Consider the following 26,168-nt stretch of genomic DNA (forward strand, 5'->3'; position numbering starts at 1 on the left):
CAAAAGGCTGGGGCTTGCCCTTGTGGGGTTCTAGAGAGGGTCTCAAGTAAAGCTGAGGACGTTTCCTTACGCCATCACACTGCAGAGCAGAGGAGTGCTGCCCGTTATGGGCAGGACCAACCAAAGGAAAGGGCTGGACTCAGAGCCTACCTTAAACTTTCCGATGACTCGGTCTCCATCAGGGCCATGGTCGTCTTCTGAAGACTTGCCTCGAAAGAGCTCAAAGGTTTTCACCCAGTCTTCAAAATTGTTGAATTCACTCTCCAGGTCACCATCATAGATCTTTAGAGAGAAGGGAGAGGGCTGTACTAGGAAAGCAAGGTAATCCCACACCAGCCTCACTAGGGATCCCTCTGGAGAACACCTCATGACCCACGGGCTCATTTATCTTTAGCAAAGGAAGAAATATGTTTGGCTCACTATTCCAAGCATACTCTGAACTTTTATAAAAACTTTGATGAGCTTTGAAATCCCAAGAAGTACCAGGAGGCTTCAAAAAATTATGGAAAATTTTAATTGAAAAGATAATGCAATTTTTCCATAAACATTTTTAAGTCTCCTTAGATAATTTAACCAAAACATTAAAGATACAATATAGGTAGAAATATGACTAGGCCCTTTAAAGCTAATTAATGTCATTAGTTACAGACTCTAGACTATATTTTAGGAAATTAAAATTAAAGATATTCATTAAACATCTAATTAGTAATACATATAAAGTGTTAGAATATGTGTTTTTTATTGCAATGTGTATAGACATGAATTTTCCAAGTGGGAAATTATATGTGCACTGGAGAAATGGAAAGTCAAATTTTTTGGGTTTGGTAATAGAATTAAATTACTTCTTCAAATTTTCTATCCAAACGACCTACCCAAAGTGCTTTCATAATTTTCAAACTCTTTATTTACACATCATCAACATGCCTTCAGCTGGGGGCTCCTGGCAATGGTAAGACTGGCTGTCAGACCCCCTGGGAGTTAAAGCTCCCTCTGTCCTGAGCGCTGCACAAGTGCATGGAGAGGCCAAGCTCAGCAAGGTGAGCCAGTGAACACGAAGACTGTAAATCCCACTGGCGTTAGGCTAGACAATTATGCAAATCTCTTCACAAGATGAAGACGTGAAAAGTGGAGAACTAGCAAGCGCCATGGTCTTTACTGACGTGCTTGTCTTACTGCCGTGGGTTTTTCTGCGTCGGTGATGACCGTGGATACAACGTCAAATAAGGCCGTTCCAACAAGGCATGACGAAACGTGAGCGCTATCCCCAAGGCTATCCAGTCAAAGTCTCTGGGGGAAATTCTATTCTGTCAGATGGGCCAGAATCCATTCCCTGGCACCCACCAGTGGAGTCGCCCAAAGCCCTAGCAGAACCCCAGCTTTGAGCCATCTCCCCGCTCGTGGCAAGCAAGGTTTCATTCACACACCTGCAGAACAGCCAAGTTGGGGATGTTGTCCTCTTTGAGTTTCTTCTTGAACATTTTGTCTTTTTTCTTCTTGGGGCCGTCCTCGATATTCACCACCATCTGGTCTGACTTTGCCTCTGTGGGTGATCAGTGGATAACATTAGTGTTCAACATCTCATGGCTGCCAGCATGAGAAGGAGCAAAGACACGCTTTGCCTCTCCCTTTGCCTCATGGACTTTTAAAAGAGAGGATGGGTCAAACTTTGCTGTCAATGTCACTAGTACAGGCTTGCAAACTGGGCTTTGCGTGACATCTGGGGACACCACTCACATAGACTTCCAGTGAAACACATCCCTTGGGCTGGGTGACACGGTGACTTGAATGTCTAAGAATCCATTACACTAAGCTCAGAGAATGTAGCTCATTTGTCCAGGCACCCAACTTGTCAAGAACACACCCAAGATGAATTGACGACAAAGTTCATAGTTACATCCTCTCTGCTATCATACTCTGTTTGGGGACATAAGCAGAGATCTATCCTTAACTGAGCAATAGGAAGTTCAAAAATGCTTGCACCAAGCCACATGAGCTTGTTGGTAGTGGTAGTCATGGTGTCAGCTCTGACTCATAGCAACTATACAGAAATATAGCTGTGAGTGTGGCGGACCACACAGGGGACAGAGTCAGGAAAATTTCTTAGCCATAACCAAACACCTAGAGGGAATGAGACCCTGGGTCTGGGGCCTCAGCACCATAGTCTCCGGGGACACCAAGACCAACTGTCACAATGTAGTCCATAAGGACCATGTTCTACATTCTACTTTGGCGACTAGCCAATGAGGCCCTAAAATCTCATGTTTGGCCACGTGAGGTGGCCTCTCATTGCCTGGAAATCACAAGCCCATGGGAACTCTTGGCCTACTGGACTAATGCATCATGAGACCGTCCCTAAGACCAGGACTCTAAGGCCAAACGAACTACCTGGGACCTGGCTACCATGACCATCTGCTTCGAAAGGGATCACATTGGGAGGTTCTGGACAGGATGTGAGAAAATTGTGAAACAAAACTCAAAACCATCTAACAGACTTGGTTTATTAGTGGAATGGAGACTGGAACCCCTGAGACAATGGGCTCTTGGTCCTCCCTCATGCCTGAAACTTGCCTCACCATCTTGGCTCAAGTTTCGGCCAAACCACAGACAGGTTTAGAAGGGGGAAATCACAATAGTGAGCTACCCACACCTTAGAATCATCAACCATTTGAGACTGAAAGGACAGCATTTACTCATGGGCGAAGTTCATAATGGTTCGGGAAGAGGAGGTCTGGAAGTAGGAAATCCAAAGAGGAAGTGAAATAAGTGACGTGACATTGTGGGGCTGGCAATGAATGAGCTGCAGCAAAATGTGTAGAAATTGTTGAATGGAAAATTGACCTGCTCTGTAAAACTTCACCCGACTAACAATAACACCAAATGTTCTAGCTCCATGCTGTTAGATGTCTTGAGTCTATTGTGGCTATTATGAGATTAGGCTATCATTTTTATTTTACTGTCAGGCTCTGGAGTTAAGCTGTCTGAGAGGGGCCTCTAGCCCCACTGTTTTCTCACTGTAGTCATCTGGGATGAGTTACTTCACCTTCGTTTCATCTTTGAAAAATCAGGGTCTTATTGCCTACACCTCACAGAAAAAGGTAACCATCTGTGGCCGGGAGAACTGGTCTGGCTCTCACTTTCCTTTTCCATCAGTGTCACCTGAAACCGCCTGGGCTGCTTGGTTGTTGCTGCTTTTAGGCCAAGGCCTACAGTTGGCTTGACTCGAGCTTGTGGTCATTTCAGATGTCATGCCTCTTCTATTGGAGCCTCTGCCCAACCAGATCTAGCCAAGCCTTGTAAACTGAGTTGTGGCGCCTGAAGCCAGGTCTCTGCACACACCCCATTTAAAGTTGGGCTCGTTCCCCTAGGGTGTTCCTATTTTTACTGTGCTGTTTCTACTTTCAGATTGTCGATGTGGGACCAGAGCCAAGAGGTCAATTTCAGCACTGAAGTGGATTCAGGAGACCTGCGATCTGGTCCTGGTTCAGCTCAAGCCAGCCAGGTGCCCCTTTAGCCTGATCGTCTTCCCAAGAGTGTTTTCAGTTGAGAAAGGAGGTTGAGCTCTGATTCGCCTCCTATGTCTTCTATTTTAGAATTTGCACACAAAGGACCCATCTGATGGCCAAATGTCCTCAAAATGGCCACTTACCTGCATTGCCTTTTTCGTCCTTAGAATTGCTCTCCTTTGCCTGTTGAGAAAGAGGGAGATGAGATCACCGACACTGCTCTGCCTGCCTTACTCAACTTGATTGCCAACCATCCTCATTCAATGATCCCAGCTGGCTGTATTCCCAAAGGTGCGAGTTTAAGAGGATCCAAAATAGCGACCCCCTCCTCCCCCAGCATCCTTCAGATGAAAACTCACTGCAAAGACCTGGAGCCTAAATGAGGTGAGCGAGGTCCTGCCACACATCCTGGATGGCTGGGTGAAGCCTCCTCCCAGCCACTGGGAAAGAGCCCTCGTTCTACACCCCTTCTCCATCTCTCCAAAGCATCATCCCAGTCTGCATGGTTAGTTCTGTCTGTGCGCACTTTGGGTCCTTGAGTTGGTACCTGAGACTGGGAAGGGTAGCAGAGAAAGGCAAGCCCACCCGACGTGGTAGTGTTCATCAGAGCAGAGTGAAGGAGGCTGGAGGAGAGATGAACCTCTGGTTTGTTCATTTCACTACGTCACAACATCGGTGAGACGTACTAGAGAAAGAGTTCATCGTCTTTCTGCACCGAAGAACCAGCGTTTCTATTCAATTGAACCTGATGCTAACTCTAATTGTCCTTTCCTTTGCCTTCAGGGATGCGAAGTCCTGCCAGATTCAGTCACGGAGCTGTCACCCCACACTGTGGCTCCAGTTTGCTTGTTTTTTAAAAAAAATCATTTTATTGGGGGCTCTTACAACTTCTGTTACAAACCATACATCAATGGTATCCAACATATTCATACATATTTTTCATCATTCTTTTCTAGACATTTACTTTCCATTGAGCCCTAGGAATCAGCTCCTCTGTTTTCCCCCTCCCTCCACCTTCCCCACCCTCGTGGCCCCCTGATAGACTGTAGATTGTTCATTATTTTCAAGTCTCACGCTGACCGCTGTCTCCCTTCCCCCCTGGTTTCTGTTGTTCTTCCCCCTGGCTGGGAGTGTGTGCTGTGTGTGTGTGTGTGTGTGTGTGTGTGTTTATGTGCCATTCATTGTAATCGGTGTGGTGCTCCAGTTTTAACACACAATCCTTTCTTGTTCCTGGTGCATGAGGTCCTGCTCTGACAGTGTGCTGAGCTGTCCCATTTTTAAAGGACAAGGCCTCTGCTTTGGCTTGATGGTTTCTCTTGTGAGCCCAGAATCTGGCTGGAGCCCTGGAGCCCTTGGACCAGGGTACCTCCAGGTGTACCTGAGGCCCTATTCGATGTACCCCCGTCTGAAGGCCCATTTCTCCATCAGGGACTTTCCTGAGTCAGACTCGTCGGCACGTCCCCCGGATGCTTAACTGGATTGAACTTTCTTCCAGACTTTAAAATCAGAATCTGTGTGCTAGAACCAGCGCTAGCCCAAGGACAGGGGCTGTGTAACCCCAGTCAGGCTTTTTGAGCCCCTGTAAAGAACAGAGTCATGCCTGACGAGGGTAATTTTAAAATGGAAGTAGAGGGAGGTGTGCGTTCTCGGTCAGGCCCTCAGCTGTTACAGCCACGGGACACTGTACCTTCTGGGCTTTCTTCAGGGAGGCATAGTACTTCGACCACCAGTCGATGACGTTTTCAGCAGACTCGTCAGCTATCGTCCTCTTCTTCCTTTTGGTGGACCTCCGGGAAGGTTTCCTGGTGTCCTGGGAGGAGACAAGGGATGGGTTATGGACTAAGACCTCACGGAGCTACATGTGGGTGGCCAATCATTAACCAGGAAAGAGATTACATAGGTGCCTATTGGAGCAGGGGCGGGGGCCTATTGGTTGGCTTTGTGCTATCAGCCCATTGTATCATTGCAATAAATGAAAGTTGAACTATCTACTCCTTCCTTCCTTCCGTCCTTTCTTCCTTCCTTCCTAACACATCTCTTGATCAGATGTCGGATTACTGTACATTGGGGAAGTCAGCAGAATTAGTCCATCTCCATTTTGGGAAAGCTTACAGTTGGGAGGGAAGATGGGCACGCATCAAGTGAATGCCCAACTGTATAAGATGAGGGGGCGTCCCAGAGTTCATGGAAGAATTTCCATGATCTTTTCCATTCCATTTCCACACAAACTTTTGGAAGCCCCCACCAAGAAAAGGGCAGTAGCTATAGACAGATCTGGGTTATAAACCGTTCTGGTTCTGTTTCCTCAATGAGTAGGCATTTAGGGCTGCCAGTTTATTGAGTGACATAATATAGGCAAAGCCCTCCTGACATTGTTCCAACTTGAACAGGCACAACCACCTTTCCTCTACAATGTACATGATGGAGAGCTCAGAGTGGCAGTAGTACTCAGGGGGTAGGAGTGAGGCATTTTGGGAGAAGACACATTGCCTAGATAAAATTCCGCCTGTATCCATCACCCATTGTCCCTCCTGGACATCTCTGAGCGCCTACTATGTGCCAGGCTCTGTGATCTATGAAAGCAGACTGCCACCTCTTTCTCCTGCAGAATCACTGATGGGTTCAAACCACCAACCTTTTGGGTAACAGTCAAGTGCTTGAAACATTGCACCACCAGGGCTCCTGACCCGGCAAGAAGTAAGTTAAAAATATTTGCGGAATAACCCCTGGTGAAGAAGCCGCTGTCTCTCCAACCTAAAAGATCCTGAAGGGTTTTTGCCTAATTAAATATTGTCCTCCCATTTGACAAAGTGCTTTCATGTCCACTGATGGCCCTGATCTTCACAGGGTGCTGTGACATGGGCATCCCCATTTTACAGCCGAGGAAGCTGGTTCTCAGAAACACAAAAGTTGCTTGCCACCAGTCACGTGGCTAGTGGGTGGGTCGGTGTCTAGAACCCACTCTGCCAACTCTACCAAGCCTTGCCGATCTGACCTTAGGTTTCCCATCTGCTGGAGGCATTGGCGCTGCAGGCTTGGGCTCAGGATCCAGCATCGGCAATGAATCCGGGATGTCCACCACCGTGGCCAGCTGAGCCTGGGATGGGTCAGGCACCACAGTGGGTGGATACTCCACATCCACAATGATGTGATCTCGTGGGGGCTCCTGGGAGGAGCTGGGAGGCCCGGGGGTCCCAGTGTCCATTGATGAATCTGAAATACCAAGCAGTAGCTCATCAGGTCAGGCAATGGGAAGGGGTGGGCAATGCAGGATAGTCATTTGAGGGACCCAACACAGGGAGTTGGGGACATCTGGGTACAAAACCAGGACATGCCCAGGATCTCTGCCTGGCACTGTCCTCCTTATTAAGTGGCATAAAAATACACAGCTCACTGCAGACTGAAATGAGACCACACTGGATACACCTGGCATGCAAAAGGTCACCAACGAATGACTGTACGTGTAATTTATCCCTCGGTATAATTTTAAAGTTTTAAACAATCAAATTATCAGGATCAGGTCAATCACGTTTGCTGACAGGGTCCTCTATGTGCATTGTCTTCCCCTAGAGCAGTGGTTCTCAACCTCCCTGACGCTGCGACCCTTTCATACAGTTCCTCGTGGGTGGTGACCCCCCAACCATAAAACTATTTCCGTTGCTACTTCATAAGTGTAATTTTGCTACTGCTATTAATCGTCATGTAAATATCTGATGGGCAGGATGTGTTTGCATTGTTAAAAACTGAACATAATGAAAGCATAATGATTCATCACAAAGCAATAGGTAATTATATACTGTGACATATTTATTTCTAATTACAAATAAATGAAATTTTGCCGTGTAGCATGGGTAACAGTCTTCATGCCGGGTACTCCTAGGTGGGCATATCTGCATGTGGGCAGACACGCCTGTAGACATCTCAGTTCCTAAGACCATCAGAAATATGTGTTTTCCCACGGTCTTAGAGGACCCTGTGAAGAGCCCCAAAGAGGTCGCGGCCCAGAATTTGATAACCACCGTCCTGGTCGGGGGGCGGGGGGGGGGAAACTCCTGGAGCACTGGAGATTCAGAGCCCGGGAACTCCCCAAGTGTGGGAGAACTCTGGGAGAGTGTTCATGTGTTTGTGGGGATTTCACAGGAGTCTTAACTAGGCCGTTGATCCAAAAAAGAAGTCTTTCTGCCAAAGGTCCTCTTTCTCTCCATTCAGTTCTATGGAGTTCAGCATCTGCAAACATTCCCAATCTGGAGCCTCCCTGGCCAGGGTCTCTACAATGTTGCTCCCCTCCCCTCTCCCTCTACTACTGGCTTTTCAACAGTGAATTCAACCCAGAAAACACCAACAGGCTTCTATTTTGTGCTCAGCGCACAGATGGAGAGCTCAGAATAGGCCAGGATGCACAGTGCCTTGATTCAAGAGACAGAGGACAGCACAAACCATTGGAAAAAGCATGACTGGTTAATAGATTCTTAGAAGGCACAATGGTTCCCTGTATAGAAGCACAGCCAGATCCCTACCTTATGCCACATGTACGTATCTACATGCGAAAGGCAAAACCAAAATGCCAATGAAAAAATACCAGATCATAATGGGGCTTCAACATTTATGGGAAATAGAATTAGAAGAGAATGGAATGTCCCACAAAATTTTGAAGTTCCCTCATATCCCTGTGTGAGCTAAAAGGGTTTTCTTCTTCTTTCTTTTAATTTAAGGGAAAAAATTCTTTAAAAAATACCTCCCAAAGTACAAACCATAAAGTCTAAAACATGAATGGACCCAATTCCCACTGAATTAAGGATCTCTGCTTAAAGAAGGTAGTGTTGTCAGATAAGCATTGAACTGCCAACTGCCAAGTCGGCAGTTCAAACACACAGCCACTCTGCAGGAGAAAGATGAGCTTTCTGCTCCCATCAAGATTTACAGCCTCAGAAATGTCATAGAGGGTCACTGTGAGTCAGAGTGAATGCAATGGCAGTGAGTTTGGCTTCTGATTTTGTGGAGTTATTTTGCTCAGAGGTGGAGACCATCCACAGGGCTAGCAGAGAAGATATGAGCAATATTGACAACCAATCTGGTGGTAGCATCTCAAAAACACCCAGAACGCAGGAACCAAAAAGAAAATTAAGGAAACATATAAAATCTGGGCAAAGAATATAAACAGGCCAATTCCAGAAAAGGAAATGAAGATTGGCAACAAGCTTATGAAGAGTTGCTCAGACCTGCTGGCAAATTGAGATCCAATCAAAGAGATCCAATCAAATTGAGAGATCCAATCAGGTGCTGCTGAACCCACCGCCATCAGTTTGGACGCCCAGAGCCCCTGTGTAATTCTGAGGCTAGCACTCAGAATGGGGCTGAGTAGCTTCAGCTTTCTCCCATGGAGGGGTTGGTGAGTTTGAAATGCTGAACTTGGCAGTGAGCAGCTCACCGCTTACCCAGGAACACAAGAGCTCCTTTTATATCCACGAGATTGGCAAACCCCCCAAATAAAATCAAAGTAAACTCCTAGATGCTGACTAGCCGGGGCTGCTGAAGACGCGGCGGGGATCTGGGGCACTGCTGAATGGAGTATAGACAAGTGTAGACCAGTGTAGGCTCATGAAGCCCCCGCCACTGAGTCAATTCTGGCTCACAGACACCCCACAGGACAGGGTGGAACTGCCCCGCTGCATTTCCAAGGCTGTCGTCACTAAGGAAACAGACTGCCATACCGCTCGCCTGCTGCGATGTTGGTGGGTTTGAACCACTGACCTTTTGATTAGCTGCTGTGTGTTTAACCAGTGCACTGTGCAGACTGGCATCAACTGTCCAGCACCCCCTGACAATACTTAATGTAGATTCCCTGCGGCCCAGCAGTCCCACCCTGAGCCGCATATTCCAGAGCAATTCCCACATAGGTCGCTCCTTCAGGAAATACCTCCCTCCCCCCGCAAAGCCCCCAAACCCTCATAAACCATCCAATCAATTTCAACTCATAGTGACACTATATGACAGGGAAGAACTGCCTCTGTGAGTTTCCAAGTCTCTAACTCTTCACACGAGTAGAGAGCCTCATCTTAGCCTCATCTTTCTCCCATGGAGCAGCTGGTGGTTTCAAACTACTGACCTTGAGGTTAGCACCCCAACACATAAGCACTATGCCACCAGGGCTCCCTCAGGGAAGGCACACAGAGTATCCCTCAGCGCATCCTTTGTGGACACGGAAGTAGAGGCCACCGAGGGCCCAAGACTAGGGGAAAGGGCGAAGCAGGTACAGATGCAGCGGGCAGTGACAAGAAGCTGACGGACACACCACACCATGGACCGATCTTACAACATAGGTGCTGAGTGACAAAGAGTGAGGAGCTAATCCAAGCCTAGAGCACCACACCGCCAATGTAAATGAAAGACACACACCAATCAAGGCTGGGTCTGTGGAGCCCTTGCGGGGAGGGGGCAGCAAGCCAGGGACATGAAGAGAGGCATGACGGGAGGTGCATACAAGAGGACGCCTTCCACAGACCAATGGTGGTCATAGGGCAGGAACCAGAAGCACAAGGCACCACCTCTACACCTGAGATCCAAAGAGAGCCAGAGACTGTGGCCCAGAGACAAGCCTCAAGCCTAAACCAAGCCCACCATCAGGATCCACTCTCAGCCAATCAACACGGCAGACCATGAAGTGACTGATAAGAATCAAACCTGGGAGGAATGGGCTCCCCAGCAACAGCCAGATGGCAGGAAGGGGGCGAAAACAGCGCCCCCGGCCAGGCAGCGGGAAGAAGGCCATGGCATAGAGGGGGTTACAACCAATGTCGAAGTGTGTGTAAGTGGTTGAATGGGAAAGAAATTTTCTCTGTAAACTTTCACCTGAGCCACAATAAAACACCCAGAACCAACAAAGTCAGCCTGAATGAATGGACATTAAGCAAGAAGCCAAGAAGCTCTATGGGGGTACAGACAGGGGCGAGTTCCAGCCATTCATAGGCTAGGAAGGCTCCTTAGAGGGAGTGATCCTGATGGGAGTCCTAAGGTAAGAGGCTGGTGCCTAAAGACGGCAAACGCTTCAGCGTGATCATGGTCAGGGCACCTCTTGGGGCCAGGTCCCAGGCCAGGTGCTCGGTGACCCCACTGCCCTGTAATCTGCAGCCCAGCATCGAGGGGGTGCCTCCTACCTTGGCCGACTTGGGCTCCATCCACCTGTGAGGTGAGGGCAGGGGGCTCCCTGGATTGGCACAAAAACTGCTTCAGGCAGTTGATGGTGTAGGTGCCCACCAGGGTGCTCCTGCCGAAGGCTCGCCAGTCCACCACACAGATGCTCAGGGGCGGGTGCAGAAGTTCGTTCTCGGGCAGCTCCTACGAAGGGAGGCAGCTTTCAGCAGGGCTGGGGGAGTGGGGAGGTTTGGAAGTGTGGGCCCAGCCCAGGCAGACCCCAGGTTTCAGTCTCACCAAACATAGCCTTCCATGCCCCTGACAGCCCTCAAGTTCAATCTTATCTCTTCATTACTTACTGACAGAACTCTCACTACCCAGCGGAAGTCTAACCAAACCCAACATACAATACCCAGGAAGGTTTAGACACAAAAAGTGAAGCCGGGGGTCAGGTCAGGCCTCACCCGCCTGTCTCTTCCAGTCCTTCCTGGGGCTCCACGAAGCCCAGGGGGAAAGACAGGCGAACACGTCCCAATCCTGGCCCCCTCGTCTCGGTTCACTTAGTATCATGTGTACCTCGGCGCTCGCTGGGTTGGACAAAGCCAATGTTTTCCTTCATATGGTGTTTCCAGTTAGAGCACAAAAAGCGTGACAAGCAAATGTTGAAATAAACAAAAAGCACAGCTGTTTAAGAACATGAGCCTACCTGTAAGCTGCTGACATATGGTGAACAGAGAATTTTAAAAATCTAACCCTGAAAGCAAGTCTTTTTAGGGTCTCTTTTAGGCCAGTGGGTCTCAAATATTAGTTTGCATCAGAATTTACCTAGAGGACTTTGTGGTAGTCACCTAATCTGGTGTAATTTAAGGATTAAGAGTGTAGGGGTGGAGTCTAGGCTGTCAATCTGGAGATAGCCAATGAAACTTCTGTGTGGGCATGGCCTTCTCCTGAGAATTCTGGGAGCTCTGGCACTTCCTCCACGGAGGTGGAAGACGCTTCTCTCTCTCTGCCACTTCCTGGGAGACATTGCAGAAGACAAGCCACATGGATGCAACCAGACCTCTGAAGCCGGAGAAGCCACAGAGAAACCCCTGCCAGTGCTGAGATGCTTACAACGCCACTGGATCCAAAGACTTTCTACCCACTGGCTTGTGATCATCCTGTATTTGACTTCATTGCATGTGTTTCATGCGTCTGAAGAGAGCTTTATAGATTGGTATCAGACATATGGGCTAATATTAGACTTAAGGCCTTGGACTAGACTGGGTTGGGATGCTATCTCAATGTTCAATTCCTCTTGTATATAAACCTCTTCCTTATACACATATGTATGTCTATGAATTTGTTTGTCTAGCCTACCCAGACTAACACAGACTTGTTAGTCTGGCCTCACACCCAACAGTTTCTGATTCAGCAGAGTTGACACTGTTTCTGTTGTGTGACAGTGAGGAGAATCCGATCCTTCATGACCCCATAGGACAGAGCAGAGCTACTTCATCAGCTTTCCTTGGCTGTAACCTTTATGGAGAGCAGATCACCAGGTCTTTTCTTCTGCAGAGCGCGTGGTGGGTTTGAATTACCAGCCTTTAAATTAACAACTGAACACTTAACACTTAAGCCATCAAGGCCCCTGAAGACTGGCATTAAAGCCTGAGATTTTGCATTTATCACAACTTCCCAGTCCTACCAACCCACAAGTCAAGGAAATCTGCTGACTGTTCATTGTTTGATTTACTGTGTCATCTCATCTACACCTGAAGTCTTTGAGAATCAAACCAAACTAAATAACAACAGAAGTCTCTCCCATCCACTCTGTCTTCTTTTTGCTACATTAGTCTGCTCTTTTTGGCAGACATTTGAACCTGGGTATGCCTCTGTAAGCCATGTTACTGAAGGATAGGCTCCATCTGGGGAAGGAGAAGATCAAGAGCAAGGTCAAGGGAGAGGCACGTACCACTTCAAAAGCATCTGCCTGGACGTTGAAGTTGGGGTTGTTCTTGTAGCTCTGGATCACACAGGACTTGACTCCCCGTCCCCCACACTCAATGAGAACCTGGGGTCGGTCCACAGAGAGGAGCTGCACCTTCTTCATTTCTCGGACGCCCCAGAAGAGCACCTGAGGAGAGGACCAACAGAGGGGTCACTTGAAGACCAAGGGAGAGTCAGAGTATGTGTCTGGATCCAGGGATGGAAGTCAGACATGTCCCTGGGGACAGCCAGGTGTTCCTCCACAGAGGTTCCATCAGCTACATGGTGTTCGGCTCTTGGTCTCCTGTCCCTTGTTCAATGCCCCTCACACCATCAGGCTAGTCCCCTACCCCTTAATGCTCAAAAACAACTGGACACTCCATACCTCCACTCGGTATTTACTCAGCACGGGCCGAATGTTGGCAGGAACGGGGTAGATCTGGGCCACATCTGGTGGGTCCACGGGAGGGAGTCCTTGCAGGCCAGATGGGGGGACCTGCCACAGAAAGCAGTGCCGGTTAGGTGGCTGGAGAGGCAGCGAGGAGGACTGAGAGCCCGTGATTATCTAATCAGTAAGACGGTCACTGCTTTCTTAGGCAAAGGAAGGTTTCCAGCGGGAAATGCAACAAGGACCATGCCTGTGACCACATCTCATGACATATTGGTGGATCAATGCATTCATTCATTAGCTAGTTTACATGTATTAAACATGCATGCACCAGGGGCCCTGGTAGTGCAATGGCTTAAACATTGGTCTGCTGAAGGAAGATGAGGCAATTTGCTGATCGACTCTGTCCTATAGGGTCGCTATGAGTTGGCATCCACTCAATGGCGGCGGGTCTGGTCAGTGGGTTATGCACCAAGGAGTTAATAAGATGTAGCTTCCAGTGAACTCACAGCATGTAAGGGGGAGGGAAAAGCACGAGGCTAAACCTTCGAAACACGGCAAGATAAGCAGACAGGAACCACAGCAATGGGAGGGCTGATACTGAACATTTGAGTCCTGGCTACTCCTGTCTCCAGCTCATCAAGATGCCCAGAAAAGCCATTACATCTGCTGCAAAGGAGACTCCCGTTTCCTCACAGCGGAGGTTACATCTGCCTCGGAGGGACCGAAAGTGGAGTGTTTTGAAGGGAGAGCTCTGAGACGAACCAGTATCACTTCTTGTGCCTTTTGGATTAATGAAACTGCAGGAGGCTATTGACGGTGCTTTAGGGTTACTGGGATCTCTCGCAAAGGACTCACTGTCCTTTCGGTCATCTTGGTTGACCTTCAGCCGTCTCGAGAGATAGCATATGGTTAAGAACGGAGGGTACCGAAGGAACAAAGGCACGCGGCACTGGAGATCTTAGGGGAAAATTAGGCACTAGGAAGTGACAGAAGACCATTCTTCAATACTGAATTCAATAGGCTGAGAAAGCACTGGACGTCTAGGCCGAGAGATTTTGAAGACAGCTACCCGGCCAACCAACTGGAAGAAATTCATAGTCGTACCCATTCCAAAGAATGGTGACCCAAGAGAATGAAGACATTGCCAAACAATATCACTAATATCACAGGTAAGCCTTCACATGCAGCAGGAACAAGGGATATATCACTGCTGACCTCCGATGGATCCTGGCTCAAAGCATGGAATATCAGGGGAAAATGTCTACTTGTGTGTTATTGATTATGAAAAGGCAGCCAACTGTGTACAAGATCACAACACTATGGATCGCCTTGGGAAGAAGGGGAGTCCCATAACTACATTATGCTCCTGGAGAACCTGTGCCTGGATCGAACGGCAGTTGTGCGAACAGAACAAGGACATACTGCGGTGCTTCAAATCAGGGAAGTCCAAAAAAGCCCAGATGACGCTGGCGCTCCGGGAAGCGAGCACAAATGGACTTGTACTGGGCCCGCGGTTCCACAACAACCTGTGGTTTCCAGGAGAGCTGAGAAGGACCAAACTGCCCCCTGCCGCTGAGCGCACGCGGGAGGAAGGCGCGCTTCGCCTGCCCCGGCTCCCGGCCCCGGGCTCGGACAAACCCGCCAGCCGGGGCTCGACTTCAGCCAGGGCTGCCCCGCCAAGCGACCCCTGGGCCAGGAGCCGGACGCCCACCGCTGGGTGACCCAGGGCTACGAAGAGAGCCTTGCCTCGCTGGTCTTCTACCCACACCACGAAAAACCCAACTCGCTGCCCCGAGCGGATTCGAACCCACAGTGAGCCGAGTCAGACCGCGCTGGGGGCTTCGGAGACTGGAAATCTACGGGAGTCGGTGCCTCTCCTTCAGTCCGGGAAGGAGCGGGTGAGTTTGAACTGCTGGCCTTGCGGTGAGCACTGATGGCACCGGGTCTCCTGCCACCATCCACGCCGGGAGGATAATCCCTGGCTCGCAGATTCCTCCTGAGATTTCAGCTAGCATCACGTTGGGTACGAATGGGTCGCTGAAGCCCATCCCCAGCATGTGGCCATTTCCCGCCACTCGTGGTCACCCCAAAATGGAGAGGATCCCACACTTCCTAGGCCGTAAATGCTGACGAGCAGATAGTCTCTTCCTACCACTCTTTTTCTTTTCCTAATTGCACACTTTATTTAGACGTTGTGGCTTAAGACAAAAAACAAAGGGTTTGTCTTGTTGTGCTAGATAAACTAGCGTCTTCATTCCGAAGTCGAACCTAACCTATGGGCTGGGCTCCTCCCTCCCACCTGGTTCCCTTCCGGTGCAGCAATGGGCCAGGTGCAGTTTCAAGTGGCTCTTCTCTGAATCCGACTGCTTCCTCGGAGCACTCAGTGTGTTCCGGTTCATTATTTTGTTCATCTACTGTTGGCTAGAAAGGTTAGGATGGGCGTGGCCCAAGGCTGAGGATTCCTGGCTGCCCCTCTCCCAGCCATTGTCTTCTTTCTGGAAAACTCTCTGGTCTTACACCAGGCCAATGGGCAGCCAGAAATCTAACTGGAGCCTCCGTAGGGAGGGAATTGGAAAGGAAGAGAGTTGCAAAACAGGGCTACGTGTACTTGAACATCCGTCTGTCTCCTCCGGAACCAGTGAAATGAGATGCTTGCTCACCTCAGCCCTTGCACGAAAGCCTTCTTGTCTCGCAAAAGGGGTCTGGATGTTATTTCAATTTTGTTTACTCCAAGGTCAGACTACGTGCAAGGCACACACAAAAAATGTGCCCTGAACTATTCCATGTGTCAAACTAGGCGATTGCCTGCATCTAACCAAATGCACTTACAAAAATTATGATGCGTGCCTAAGGTGATGTGTAAACACCGCTCTTAAGTCCTGTGAACCGTTGTTGTTACTTGCCATGTGTGCAGGGTAGAGCTGCTCCACGGGGTTTTCAAGGTCTGACTTCGAAGGGTTGTTTGAAACTGCCAAGCTTCAGGCTTATCGGTGACAGGGAGCGCTTACCTCGGGGACTCCTAACCACTACTACACAGTGAATACCCTGTTTCCCCCAAAATAAGACAGTATCTTATATTAATTTTTGCTCCCAGAGGTGTGCTAGGTCTTATTTTCATGGGGATATCTTATTTTTCCATGAAGAATACAGTATACATTTATTGTTGAACAACGAAAAAGGAAATTTATTACCTGTACACAGTATGGTAGTAGTTGTCATCACCAACCAGCATAACCAGATAAACTGAATCCTACAGTGTCAAGAATTTCTTGTTACTACCATTATTTCCATGCACAACAATCTATGGGACATTTACTAATTTATTCAATGACAGTCATGTCATCATCTTCTGGAACAGCATCATAACAATCCAAGCCCTGAATTTCCTGGTGAATTTCTTGTGACTCCCTTTCTTTAAGAATCAGTGGACCACTCTCCTGCTTAGCAATAGCGCTGTCCTTAAATGAGTGCTTCTTGTCAAGGCGGCCTGCTCGCCGTGCCCTTCCAATGCAACGCTCCGTGATGCTCTCCCATGAATCCTTCACCCAACTCACAGCCTCTTGCAGTTGAGGTTTCACAAAGTTTCCATGCTGATTTCTCTCCATTCTATTTTCAATGTAGTCATTAATTTCCATGTGCAAATTGTCCTTGGATGGCTTGTTTCTTGCAATAACAAGAGTCTGGAGATAGGCCGTCATTCCTGCGGGAATCATTATTTGATCTATATTTCTTTTCTGAAGAAATGTCTTCATGTCTATAGCGCGGTGAGTGCTGGTTGCATCCCAGACTAGAAGACCTCTTTGCCCCCTCGCATAACAAGCTCAGGCTCTCTGATTAAAGGAGACCTCGCACTTCCTGTTTGCTCCGGCCAACAGTGAGCTGTGCGGCAGTGCCTGCAGCTACGGTCCAGAGTCCAGAGTTACGGTAGCTTGGTGGGGGGGAGGGCTTATTAACAGGGAGGACTATGTACCGGGAGGCCTTTGTTATCGGGGAAGTCTTATTTTGGGGGGATGCCTTATATTTCAGCAAGAGGCAAAAGTGTAAGTAGGTCTTATTTTCAGGAGAGTCTTACTTTCAGGGAAACACTGTAAAAGGAAATTGCTCAAAGATGCTGCCATCTATGGAACATAATACCACTCCCCAGCTCTTCCAAGTAAATCTCTTGCTCCAGCTGAGAAATTGCATTGTAACATAGTTATCGGGTGCTCCCCTTTCCCCGACATGTGCCCAAACCGACTTTTTTGGTCTCAGCTACATCCCGTTGGAGTCTGTCTTTTGCTGTGGGCCGTCACTCTGAGTTGAGGTGTTACTGCTTTAGCTTCCTGGCAGGTCTTCTAATGGGACAAGTGCAGCTTCAATTAGGATTCCCTGGAGCCCAGGGACCCCAACACTGCACCATCCCTTTCTGAAATCAGTGAGGAGTTCGTCCTAGGTCAAGGTTGTCATGCTCACCTGCCACCTAGGCTTTCTTGCATTTATAGCAGGTCTTGTGCCATGGAAAACTACTGGCTTTGCAGCCCTGGCAATTCCAGTTCTGATGCCTGCTGGCCTGGATCTATTCTGATTCTGGGATGCTGTGTCCTTTTTTAACTTTTGGTTTTGGGCCTCTTACCCCTGAGACTGCGGTTTCTTTGGGTCTTCTTTCACGGCATGGCTCCTGCTGACCCCCAGAGGAGCTAGTTCCTGAGCCTTCTGTGGGCCGAAACCCTTGCTGCCCTCCAGGAAGTGGGGCATCTTTAGAGGCTTTTCTGGGCCATTTGTTTTAGGCTGAAACTCTTGCAGTTGTCTAGGGGCCTGTGCCCTGAGCCTTCTCTACACATTCCTTGGGCAGAAACTCCATCTGCTCCCGGGGTTGGGAGCCTCTTCAGAGGTTTTTCTGGGCCATACTTTAGGCTAAAACTAAACAATTGTCGTTGCCTAGGGGGTATTTCTCCCATCCGTCCAGTTAGCTATACCACACCCAACTGAGCCAGGGACCCTCCACCTCAATCCAAAATGCCTTTTCTCTTTCACTACTTGTGGCAGTTATTTCATGTCACCCTGATAAGGGCAGGGGTGGAGTCTAGTCTGTCCATCAAGCCACAGCCTGATGATGCATCCTTCTGGGCATGGCCTTCATGATTCTGGGAACTTGCTCTCTCTCACTGCTTCACCTTGTTGACAAGACACATTGAACTATGTGGAGACCTGAGCCAGCCCTGTGAAACTTCCACTGTCATTGGATCCACAAGACGTCACCCACCGGCCCATGATCTTCCTGCATTCTGCATCATTGCATGTAGCTGTGTGAGTCTGAAGACAAACATGGACTAGTATGGGACTTATGGGCTAATTATCAGACTTAAGGACTTGATCCGGACTGGCTGGGATGGTTTCTTGATACACAATTACCCTTTGATGTAAAGCTCTTTCCTATACATACATGAGTGCTTCTGGATTTGTTCTCTAGCCAACCCAGTCCATATCATTAAGGTACCTTGGGAGTGGGGTACAAGAGAAACAAATCATGCAGATGGAGAGTGGATGCTCGCTCACCCTCTGCTTTATAGCAGTTTTCTGCTTTGACTAGCCGGAGGTCTGCTATGACCTTGCAATTTTTTTTGGGGGGGGAGGGGGGTTACTGGAAAAGACATGGGAAGTGAAGGTTTTGATTCCTAGAAGTTGTTTTTGGTTATTTCTGTCTGAAATGGTGACAGTCAATGGTAAATGTAGATTTTGAGCCTGGGGAGCAAAATGGCCCCTAAGCACTTCTCTGAGACCATGTGGTTAGTCAAAATGGCCAGCAGAAGGCCCAGCCCTGGCTAGATGCAGTCAGAGGCCTAAAGCCATATTGCATATGAATGGGATAGTTTAGATAAGGATTGAATTTGACTTAAGAATTGAGTTTAGGTTCTGGCTGTACTGGGTTTACACTGTTTTCTTCTGCCTACTGTTATTGATATAATGTGTGACAGAAATGATTATTGGAAGTAAAAATGGAGTTTGTAAGTCTTTAACTGGGTGTAGGACATGCCTACAAAGAAATTCTTTGAAAAGACAAACCCCACCCAGTGCTTTGAGTGCTCTGGACACTGGTATTTGGAAAGACTTTCTGAGAGAGCTGTTGACAGACTGAAGGAAAAAAGGAACTTTTGAACCAGTGGTTTGTGCCTGAAGCTGGAAAACACTGGAGCCGTGAAAGAACTCTCTTCTCTAAAACTGAACAGTTAAAGGGAGCCCATGGGCATTCTGAAATGCTTTCTAAGTGACCACCTGGATCCACCTGAGTGGAAGTGGGAGAAAGGCGGCAATAGAGAGATGAGTTGAGTCTGACCACTAACTCCCATGGACCTGGTTCACAGATGAGAGTGGGTTGACTGATCTGAAGTTCAATGGGTTGTGCAGAACCTTGATCTATGTCATGACCTAGCCCAAGATGGCTCAGGTTGAGAATTTATGATGGGGCCCATGGTCAAAAGGGGAGACAGCCAATGGGCACCCTGGTGAGGCTAAGTGAGGCAGCATCCCACATTGGGTTGACCAGACCCCGACCAGATGGAGACGAGAATTTTGAGCCTGTGAATTGGAGCATATTGCTGCTGACTTTATGGACAGCCTGTCCTGATTTGACTTTGCTTATGGATACTGACTCACAGGTTCCAACTGGAATGAAGACTCTTCACATCAAAGAATGTGCTCTTCTCCTCAGAGCACTGGGTTGATATAAGTGGGCAGTATAAAAATTGGGTACCCCAAATTGGGGGGACAAAGGCGTGAAGTGGCTGGCTTACAAACTTTCAAGGGTGGGGGAATATGTTCATAGGATTATGGTATAAGTGTTCATATAACTGCATTTGTTAAGTAGAGACTATTTTTGTTTAGTTTGCTCATAGAATGCTTAAATAGGCCTAGCATATTTTGAGTTGTATGCAATTGAGTTTTATCCTGTTAGGCAGAGATAAGATTTTATTATAGTTTTGTTTTAAAATGATTCATGTGCCGGAAAGAGCTAGGAGGCAAAGGGCACTTGTAGAGGTCTAAATAAAGGCATATACATATGTAAATATAATTATATATGAGGTTGAGGAAATAGATCTATATGCATATATTTATATGCTTACTATCAAGGAAGCAGATGGACATTGGGCCTCCACTCAAGTACTCCCTCAATGCAAGAATACTTTGTTCTATTCACCTGGCATTACATGGTGCTTACCTTCCCGACACAATCACTGAAGACAAAGTAGGTACATAAGCAAATGTGGTGAAAACTGATGGAGTCTGGCTATCAAAAGATATAGTGTCTGGGTCTTAATGGCTTGAAGGTAAACAAGCAGCCATCTAGCTGAGAAGCAACAAAGCCCACCTAGAAGAAACACACCAGTCCGTGTGAGCACGATGTGCTAAAGGGATGAGGTATCAGGCATCAAAGAACAAAAAATCATATCACTGTGTGCTCAGCTCCCAGATATGATGACTGAAGACAAAGCGAGTGCATAAGCAAATGTGGTGAAGAAAGCTAATGGTGCCAGCTACCAAGAGATATAGCGTCTGGGGTCTTAAAGGCTTGAAGGTAAACAAGTGGCCATCTAGACCAGAAGCAACAAAGACCACATGGAAGAAGCACACCAGTCTGTGTGACCACGAGGTGTCTTAAGGGATGAGGTATCAGGCATCAAAGAACAAAAAATCGTGAATGAGGGGGAGTGCAGAGTGAGGACCTAAAGTCCATCTGTAGGCAACTGGACATCTCTTTATGGAAGGGTCGCAAGGAGGAGATGGGCCAGTCAGGGTGCAGTGTAGCAATGATGAAACATACCACTTTCCTCTAGTTCCTAAATGCTTCCTCCCCACCATCATGATCCCAATTCTACCTTACAAATCTGGCTAGACCAGAGGATGTACACCAGTACACAGATAGGAACTAGAAACAGGGAATCCAGGATGGATGATCCCTTCAGGACCAGTGGTGAGAGTGGTGATACCAGGAGGGTGGGGTGGAAAGGGAGAACTGATTATAAGAATCCACAAATAACCTCATCCCTGGGGGACGGACAACAGAATAGTAGGTGAAGGGAGATGTGGAACAGTGTAAGATAAGACAAAATAATAATTTATAAATTATCAAGGATTCATGGAGGGGGGCGAGAAGAGAGGGGGGGAAAGGAGTTGGTACCAGGAGCTTAAGTGGAGAGCAAATGTTTTGAGAATGATGAAGGTGATGAATGTACAAATGTACTTTGTACAATTGATGTATGTATGGATTGTGATAAGAGATGTATGAGGCCCCAATAACATAATTTTAAAAACCCAAAACAACAAGCATCAGCCTGTGTGATCCAAAGGTTATAAATAATAAAGTCCAAGTCTGAATGAAAAATCAAATCAAGTCAGGAAGGTATGGGTCAGGGTTGTATCTTCTCATCATATGTATTCTATCTATAATCTGAGCAAATCATCAGAGAAGTTGAACAACATGAAAAAAAATGAGGCATTGCGATTGAAGGAAGGCATATTAGCAACCTATGATATGCAGATGAAAAAATCTTGCTTACTGAAAGGGTTTAAGCACCAACTGATGAAGATCAAAGATTTAAATATGGATTCCAACTTAACGTAAAGAAAACCAAAATCCTAATAACTGGACCAGTAGGTAACACCATGATGAATACAGAAACGAGTTCATTGTCAAGGATTTTATTTTGCTTGGATCCACAATCAATTCTCACGGAAGCAACAGCCAAGAAGTCAAAGAAAAAATTGTGCTGAGTAAATCTGCTGACGTTGAGTAAATCTCCACAATTTCTTTAACGTGTTGGACATCAAGGATGGTATTTCGAGGTCTAAGGTGCACCTGAGACACAAGCCACGGTATTTTCAATCATCTAACATGCCTGTGAAGGTTGGATACTGAATAAGGAAGACTGGAGAAGAATTGATGCATTTGAATTGTGATGCTGGCAAAGAACATTGAAGGTATCATGGACTTCCAAAAGAACAACAACAAACACTGTCTGGTAAAAAGTACAGCCAAGATGCTCCTTAGAAGGGGGGAGTTGTAAGCTTACACTGCGCAAAAGCAAGACTTCATCTCATGTACTTTGGCCATGTTGTCAGGGGAGAGCTCAGCCCCTGGAATAGGATATCATGCACAGTAACATAGAAGGGGAGCAAAAAGGAAGACGCTGGATGAGGTGCATTGACACAGGGGCTGCGGCAAAGCCTCAGACATACCAACAATGACCAGGGTGGTGCAGACCCGCGCAGTATGCCCTTCCCCTGCTGTTGGACACGGGGTCACTCTGAGTCGGAACTGAGTCCAAGCACCTCAGAGCACCCACGACAGCAACAAAAGGCAGACCTCTTCACTGTCTGCAACACCTGGGGGCGATGTGGCTTTCAGGACACCATGTTGGATTTGATCCCAGCCACAGTGGTCATTCCACTGCCCTACTGTCCTGTGGGTGCATGTGTCTTCAGCTGAGGCTTCATGAAGCGGCCAGTGGGGTGGGAGTGGGGGGGCAGAAACTGGGTTCTACTGTGGGAACCTGCACAAAAACCCACCTGTGAGCTTTGGGTGTCCGACATGGCACCTACTGCTTGTGGAGTCAGCCCAACTTACGATGACGCTGTGCGGTACAGAGCAGAGCTGACTGCAACTCAGGCCTTCCTGGTTGTCGTCTTTCTTCTGGGACTCGTTCCGTGGGTCTGAATGACTAATCTTTCCGTTTGCCATTGAGTACAAGCTGTTTGATCCTGGTATCGGAGCAGACAGCCCCACGGACCCTCAGGAATGAACACCATATTCAATATTGCCTTGGGGCACCTTCTCTTGGGGGTTATCTGTCTGCCTACACAATTTACACAGACTTGGCCAAGGGGACGGCTCTGCTGACTTCGTTTTCATTCTTGAAGTCCTGCAAGCCGTGCTCCAGAGACAGTGGGCAACTGATGAACGAGGGCTGCCTGCCTGCCACATCCCTCCATCTGCTCCATCTGGCCTAATTGCCCATCAGATCCTGCCAAGAGCAAGCACATGTCCCCTCTCATTCACAGACATGGTCTAGTTGGCAAGGGCAGATGTGGTAGAGCCAATGATCAGGAAGCTTGGAATAGGATGAGGGCAGACGGGGCCAATGCCAAGGGGGATGCAGAGCCTCAAGTTGCAGAAGGAAGCAGGCCAGACGTGGGCAGGGTGCACGCCCAACACTGCCTGCAGCCAAACCAGAGAATCACAACTCACGGTCACTCCAAACCCAGAACAAGCCTATGGACAGGGTCGAACTGCTCCCGCTTCCTGTTTCCAAGGTTGTAAATCTTTCCAGGAACAGAAAGCCTCCTCTTTCTCCTGGTGGGTTAGAACTGCTGGCCTTGTGGTTAGCAACCTAATGTGTAAGCCACTATACTACCAGGGCTCAAGAGTGAGCTATTCAGCCCTCAAAAGCCAGCCTCACCGAGAAAGGCCATTCTTCCTCTGACCCCACAGGCAAAACCTCAACTGCTGGGACGTGGCCCAGGAGAGACAGTCCCTGGGTGCACTTTCAGGAAAAGCACCGTGTTTCCTGGTTCCAGGGCCACAAGGGTCAGCCTGGGAAATGCCCAGAAGAGCTTTGCTACAGAGTGATAGAAGCCAGGAAGGGTGCACCGCCCCCCACCCCCCGTCCTTGAAGGGCCCACAGCACAGTGAAGATGGGACAACTTCGCTTCCAACCAAGATGGCATATTTTCACAGTAGAATAGGCCACTGCTGGCCAGACCAGCCACAAGGTGTCCAATCACTCAAGACAGGCCCCCTGCTGTGGAGGCAATTCCCACTGAGATTGACCCTAGAGGACAGAGTGGAACACCACCACCCCGCACCCCCAAATAGGGTTTCTGAGTCAGAAGCAGCCAGATGGCAGTGAGTGTGGGCTTGTGGAAATCGTTACCAAAGCAGACTGACACATCTGTCTCGCATGGATTCAAACTGCTGACCTTCTGGTTAGCAGCAGGACTGGACTCCTTAACCCAGCACGGGCAATGAGGGGTGTCAGAATCAGGGGGGCAGGGGGGGCGGGTAGAGAGGTGCCTCAGATGCTTTCCAAGGCTGGGATCTTTGTGGGAGGAGCCCCGGTGGTGGCTTCCGCTAAGCACTGGACTGACAAGCTGAAGAACGGTGGCTCAAACCCACCCGCCACTCCACGGGAGAAAGGTGAGCCTCTTTGTGTTCGTAAAGATGCACAGCCCTGGGCACCCTGAACGGGGCCGCCGTGAGTGGATGGCTGTAGTGGACCATCTTTCTGAAAGCAGAAGGCTGCACCGTTCTCCCTGGGGACGGCTGGTACATCCACACCACTGACCGTTTCACAGCAGCCGAGTGCTTCCTCTCGGTGCCACTGGGCTCCTCTAGGATTCCAGGAGAGACAAAACAGCAGGTCCTCAAAGGAGCGCCTGCTGCAGACTAAGAGTTGACGATGGGGAGGTAGCTAGCGTGTACATTGCATGAAGGAGGCACTCATGCTTGGGATCACGCATGTTCCAGTCCCTTCTGACTGGAAAGTCGCTAACTCTCAAAGGCCTTCTGAGTTGACTTGGGCCCCGCCTCTTCCAAGCATGTGTTGTCCACCCTAGCCCAAGTCTGTGCAGTACTAGGAAACTCAGGCGTCGTCTTCCTGCTGCTGACGCCCTGACAGCCCACTCATCCGGCTGCCGTGATGGCTCTAGTCCAGCACTGTGGGTAGGGACCCCGCCTGGGCCGATCGTGTCCTAACTGTGTGGACCTGGACAAGTCACTCTGTTTCTCTGAGTCTCAGTTCCACCTCTTGTAGAATCAGGGTGTTTGCCTCCTAGGCAGCCCAGGCGTTGTTTCTTACAGAAGGGACGGTGGGCCCAGCATGCCAAGCACGGGGCACCCTTTCCAGAACACAGTGAGCTCCCCAGGGGTAAGGATGAACAGGACACGGGCCAAGATCACAGACACAGTTGGACTTGTGTTCTGGATGGTCCCTGGCTGAGATGGGCAGGATGCAGTGAGCAGTGAAAGGTAGGGAGGCTACTAGACCAGCAGTTCGAAACCCAGTGGCTTCATGGAGAAAGATGGGGCTTTCTACTCCCGTAAAGAGGTACAGTCTTGGAAACAAACAGGGCCCGTTTTACTGCCATAAAGGGTCGCAATGAGTCAGAATCGGCTCGATGGCAGGGAGTTTGGCTTGGGTAGGAAGAGCTAAGACTGACCCTGAATGTTCAAGCTACAGGGGACTTTGAACTGGGATGGAGAGGCTAGGTAAGGAGCTGCCTTGAGTAGAGTGAACTCATTCCGGTTATAGAAGAACAGCATCCTGAGCCCTTCTCCTGAGAGAGGGGGGCGTTTCAGTGATGGAGAGGCTGGAGAAAGTCACCCCAGATGACAACTGAAAGCAGCAGGTGATCAATGGAGGCATTTTCCCAGCCCGGCTTCTCCGGATGTACGAGAGTCACAGGTTACAGCGGTCACGCTGATGATCAAATTACTCTTGGAACAAGTAATCAAATGTGTGGCAGTCCTAATGAAGCCCAAATGAATTGTATCCCTTTGGCTACTTACTTCTGACAATGCTTCCTCTATTAAGCCGGCTGTCAGGAGGCAGCAGAGTGTAGCAGTGGCTGAGCTCAGGGTCTCAGGTGGAGGATGGAGGCAGGACACGGGACCGAGAGCTGAACTCCCAGAAAGCCTGTAGTGATCAACCCATCCAGCCCTTCATTGATGGATGAGGCAGCTGAGGCCCAGGGCCCTTCAGATTTTCTGTTGTTACCTGCTGTCAAATTGATTGCAGCCCATGACCACGCCATGTATCACAGGATGAATGGTTTCCTAGTCCTGGGCCCTCCCGTGATCGGGGATCACACGGTGGCGGCCCTTTCTCTTGGTCTGGGGCTTCCCTGAAACCTGTTCAGCATCATAGCCATGTGAAATTCTCCATGGAGGGACTTTGGGAAGAGGCTGTCCACGGTGAGCACTGACCAGGAATAGAACCCAGGCCTCCTTCATGAAAGGCCAGATTGTGACCATTGAATCCCATCACCTCTCAGGTACCTTCAACCACCAGAAACCACTGTCATGGAGTTGATCCAACTCTCAGCGATCCTATAAGGGGTTTGGGAGTCCGTCAATCTCTCTGGGAGCAGACAACCTTATCTTTCTCACACAGGGTGGCTAGTGGGCTTGAACTGCCCGCTGT

The 26,168-nt window shown here is 48.7% G+C and overlaps 1 protein-coding gene across 1 annotated transcript in view; it reads right to left on the reverse strand.

Moving 5' to 3' along the window:
• FER1L6 (fer-1 like family member 6) overlaps window positions 1–26,168 on the reverse strand; it is a 133,401-nt gene that overhangs the window by 34,475 nt on the left and 72,758 nt on the right. The window contains exons 22-29 of the mRNA XM_075550578.1: window positions 12,988–13,098; window positions 12,589–12,750; window positions 10,660–10,838; window positions 6,499–6,727; window positions 5,191–5,313; window positions 3,647–3,686; window positions 1,425–1,540; window positions 151–282 (exon numbers count right to left, since the gene is read on the reverse strand). Of these exons, the coding sequence (XP_075406693.1) occupies window positions 151–282; window positions 1,425–1,540; window positions 3,647–3,686; window positions 5,191–5,313; window positions 6,499–6,727; window positions 10,660–10,838; window positions 12,589–12,750; window positions 12,988–13,098 (1,092 nt within the window). The remainder of the gene's footprint in view (window positions 1–150; window positions 283–1,424; window positions 1,541–3,646; window positions 3,687–5,190; window positions 5,314–6,498; window positions 6,728–10,659; window positions 10,839–12,588; window positions 12,751–12,987; window positions 13,099–26,168) is intronic.

This window comes from Tenrec ecaudatus, chromosome 5 (assembly GCF_050624435.1).
Source record: "Tenrec ecaudatus isolate mTenEca1 chromosome 5, mTenEca1.hap1, whole genome shotgun sequence".
Lineage (NCBI taxonomy): Eukaryota > Metazoa > Chordata > Mammalia > Afrosoricida > Tenrecidae > Tenrec > Tenrec ecaudatus.